The sequence below is a fragment of the Benincasa hispida genome, chromosome 10, assembly GCF_009727055.1.
Source record: "Benincasa hispida cultivar B227 chromosome 10, ASM972705v1, whole genome shotgun sequence".
NCBI lineage: Eukaryota > Viridiplantae > Streptophyta > Magnoliopsida > Cucurbitales > Cucurbitaceae > Benincasa > Benincasa hispida.
This window is the reverse complement of record NC_052358.1, coordinates 36,756,528-36,761,011: the sequence shown is the minus strand read 5'-3', so window position 1 is coordinate 36,761,011 and position 4,484 is coordinate 36,756,528. Positions and strand designations below refer to the sequence as shown.

General features: G+C 39.2%; 1 protein-coding gene across 1 annotated transcript; it reads right to left on the bottom strand.

Moving 5' to 3' along the window:
- Nucleotides 1–702: 702 nt before the first annotated feature.
- Nucleotides 703–1,115, bottom strand: LOC120089047 (uncharacterized mitochondrial protein AtMg00860-like). Its single transcript, XM_039046479.1, has 2 exons — nucleotides 889–1,115; nucleotides 703–802 (listed from the first exon to the last, which is right to left on the bottom strand). The coding sequence occupies exons 1-2, from the start codon at nucleotides 1,113–1,115 to the stop codon at nucleotides 703–705; spliced, it is 327 nt and encodes a 108-aa protein (XP_038902407.1).
- Nucleotides 1,116–4,484: the final 3,369 nt, after the last annotated feature.

Sequence of the window (4,484 nt, the reverse complement as noted above, 5' to 3'; positions counted from 1 at the left end):
GCCACAAACATAAAAAAGTTCAGTTTTGACTATATTGTTGAGGGGCATTGCGTCCCTTGCTGAGATGTTGCTCGTGTGTTGGCATGGGTCATATCTAAGAACATATTCCCTTGTGTCCTTAAACAGAGTGAGCCAAAAGTAACCACTCTAGAGGACTTTTGTAGTTGTCCTATGTCCTTCGTACGGAGAATCATGTCATTAAGATAAGATGCATTGCACTTCAACCTCAGGAACACACCGACACATAATGGAATTTGGGCCTTGCTTGAGAGAATCGGTCCATCCCAAAAGTAGAACTTGCAATCATGCACAAGTTGTTTCTTTTCTTGTGCATTGAAGTCTTCTAGGAATGGTTTTGTGGTCAGGTAATTGATAATGTCAGCATACCACGACTCTTTATCTTCAATTTTGAGCAGGCATTCATCAGGAAACGCTTCTTCAATTTCAACCTGGTCCAACTGCATCTCTTTATTCTCCAATCTTGATAGGTGGTCGGCCATCTAGTTTTCAGTACCTTTCCTATCTTTGATTTCTAGATTAAATTCTTGTAGTAGCAATACCTAGCGAATAAGCCTGGGTCTTGCGTTCTTTTTGTCCATCATGAACTTTATAGCAGAATGAACAGTATAAATGGTTGTCGATGCACCAACTAAGTAAGCTCTAAATTTCTCAATAGAAAACACTTCTACTAGCATTTCCTTTTCAGTGGTTATGTAATGTTCTTGGGTTTCTATATGTATCTTTAGCGCGTAAGAAATCAGATGTATCAGGTTTCCCTTCTTTTGGCCCAACATAGCTCCAACTGCCACGTCGTTTTCATCGAACATTAGAATGAAGGGTTGCGTCTAGTCCGGAGCCATTAATACCGACTTTGTGGCTAACACATACCTTATGGTTTCAAACACTTGGTGGAAATCTTCATTAAATATATAAGGCCTGTTCAACTCTAGCAATGCGCTTAGTGGACGCACAATTTGGGAAAATCCTTTTACAAATCTTTTGTAGAAGCCTGCATGGCCTAGAAAGCTCCTCAGGGCCTTGACGTTCACAGGCATAGGCAATTTTGCAATGACATCAATTTTAGCTTCATTCACCTTCAATGCTGCTTTGGACATTTTATGCTTAAGAAAAAATGCCTTCTGTCATCATGAAGTGACATTTTTCCCAGTTAAGTACCAAGTTGGTTTCCTCATATCTAGCGAGGATTATTTCTAAGTTGTTGAGGCAGGATTGTTAGAAATCTCCAAAAACTGAAAAGCCATTTATAAAAACTTCAACAAAATGTTCAAGAAAGTCAGAAAATGTAGCCATCATGCATCTCTGAAACGTTCCAGGTGTGTTGCATAGCCTAAAGAGCCTGTGTTGGAACGTAAACATTCCAAAAGGGCATGTAAAAGTAGTTTTCTCTTGGTCTTTAGGGGCAATTAAGATTTGATTGTAGCCAAAATACTCATCCAATAAGCAATAAAACTCTTTTCCAGCTAATCTATCTAGCATCTGATCAATGAAGGGAAGTGGGAAGTGGTCTTTCTTTGTCTACGCTTTTAGCTTCCAATAGTCCATGCAAATATGCTATCTAGTAACGGTTATGGATGGGATTAATTTGTTATTGCTGTTGACTACTACAGTTGTTCCATATTTCTATGGCACGCACTGAACTGGGCTCACCCAGCTGCTGGCAAAAATAGGGTAGATCATCCTTGCGTCGAGCCATTTTATAATTTCCTTCTTTACCACTTCTTTCATTATGAGGTTGAACCTATGGTAGGACTCGATCGATACGGTCTTCCATACCTCTAATATGATTTTATGCATACAATAAGTTGGTTGATTCCTCAGATATCATCTAGCGTCCATCTGATTGCTCTGTATGCTTTTTTAATATCTACAAAAAAAAGTTGTTCGTTAGATTGAGAAAATGTAGCTGAAATTATGACAAGTAAAGTATTATTGTTCCCAAGAAAAGCATATTTTAAGTGATCTGGAAGAGGTTTGAGCTCAAGTGTTGGCGGCTGCTCCAGAGATGGGAGGGTTGATTTGGTCTACCACTCATCCAAACTTAGCGGCTCGAACCTCTATGTATTTTCGCTCAAGGTATGGACCTGAAATACTTGGTCCACTTCTTGTTCCTCTTCCTTAGGCAGCTGAATTGAATTAATAGGTTGATAGGGTTATGTGTCATCTGGGAACTTTAATGCGTTTAACACGTTGAATTTTACTTCTTGATTATCCACACGCATTGTGAGTTCCCCATTTTGCCCATCAATAAAAACTTTTTGGTAGCTAGAAATGGGCGTCCAAGAATGATTGGGACATCCCTATAAGCTTCATAATCTAAAATAATGAAATCTACCAGAAATATAAATTTTTCAACCTTCACTAAAACATCCTTAAGCTTTCCTACTGGATACGTGATTGATTCATCAACGAGTTGAAGTGCTACCATGGTAGGCCTAGCTTAAGAGATTCCATGTTTCTTAAAAATAGAGAAAGGCATAAGATTAATATTGGCTCCTAAATCACATAACGCGTGCCCCACGTCTATTCCACCTATTGAGTAATGGACAATGAAATTACTTGGATCTCTTTGTTTTTTAGGAATTTTATTGTAGATCAATGTGTCACATTTCTGTGTCAAGCCATGGTTTCAGGCTCCATAATATTTCTTTTCTTTGTCAAAACATTCTTCAAAAACTTTACATAACCAAGCATTTACGCCAACGCCTCGATAAGAGGGATGTTGATATGTAATTGTTTAAAATTCTCAAGGAAACATTTGAACTACCTCTCGTAATTCTATCTTTATAGGCGTTGGGGAAATGGTGCATTGAGACGCACCTCAGGTTCCCCTGCATTAAAAGTGCTCGATTGAGAATGACTGACAAAGCCAAGTACTTTTTCTTGTTGCTCTCTCTCAAATGTCATAGTTGTTTGTGTTGTGTTTTCAGATGTTGATTGATGAAGATCTTTTTTTGGGTTTCTCTTCTCTTCTACTAAAGATCTACCACTTCGCAATATCACCGCATGACATTGCTCCTTGCCGTATTACTTCTTGGCGCTTCAGTATTACTAGGCAATACTCCATGCGGCCGATTCTTCAGCTCGCTGGTAATCTGTAAAAATTGCATCTCTAAGTTCCTGATTGATGACAGAAACACATCATTCTAAAATATATATTCCGTTAACATGTTTTCAAGCGGAGACGATGAGCTCGATGTATTGCCCCTTCTAGGCTGAATCCAGGTGGTGGCCTCTCCTTATGCCGCTGATGCGTTCCAAGGTGATGCTGATCTTATTGGTGACATCCCCATAAAAAATTAGGATGGTTTTTCCATCCAGGACTGTAGGTGTTTGAAATGGATTGTTTTTTATGAAATAGACAGACTGCAGTTCTGTGGGTAGTCAATATAGAAGTGTGACCCTCCACAACCCATACAGTTGAGCATGAGTTGTGTGAATGTGTCCACCTGGTGCACACTTTGTGTTTTTGTTGCATTGCTCATTGAAAAAATTTTCAGCATGTTTATCATTGTAGCCACTTGAGTAGAAAGAGTGGTCACTGCGTTGGTGTCAATTGTATTCTGTGAACGCCTCCTACTATCTGTTCTGAGTTATAGGCGTCATCAACCCATTCCATATTATGCTTGAAAATCCGATCTAAAATTTCCTTGCCTTCATTATATGATTTATCCATGATGCCCTCTGTTGCAGCTACTTCTGCTGCCATTTGGGATGGCTTGTTTAACCCTCCATAGAAAGTTTCCATTTGAACAGTCAATGGTAGTCCATGGTTGGGACAATTCTTGACCAACCCTTTAAATCTCTCCCATGCGGCACTCAGTGTTTCAAACTCTCCTTGCTCAAAATTCATGATCTCCCGATGCCTCATTGCGTTGATAGTGGGAGGAAAATATTTCTGCATGAATTTCTCTACCAACTTATCCCATGTTGTTATCTCACATGGCTCTAAAGAGCTCGCCCATTGTTTGGCGTCATCATAGAATGAGTAGGGAAGCAAAGATAGTCTCATAGCTTCTAGTGTGATTCTAGAAATCATGAATGAGTTGCATGTTTCTAAGAAGTGTCTCATATAGGCATGGGGATCCACGCCGTAGGTACCTTTGAATTTCCCTGTTGTCTACAGCATTTGAAGCATAACTGATTTCATTTCAAATAAAGCATTGGGTTGATGATCCCTGATGAAAAGTCATATAGTACTGGTTACACATACTCACGCATTAAATGCGTGCTATTGTTCGCCATTAGGATCGGATTCAGAGTAGCATTTTCTAGTTGTTGAGCCAAGTTCTGATTCATCTAGTTATCTGCCATCTATTGTTGTTGTTGTTGTTGTTGTTATCATCGTCTTAACCTTCACAACGATTCGATCTGTTTCTTTGTCTAAAGGTTCTTTCAATTTTAAGGTCGTATATGAGTTCAGGAGTACTCTCCCTACTCATAAAACATTCACAAGTTCAGGCAGA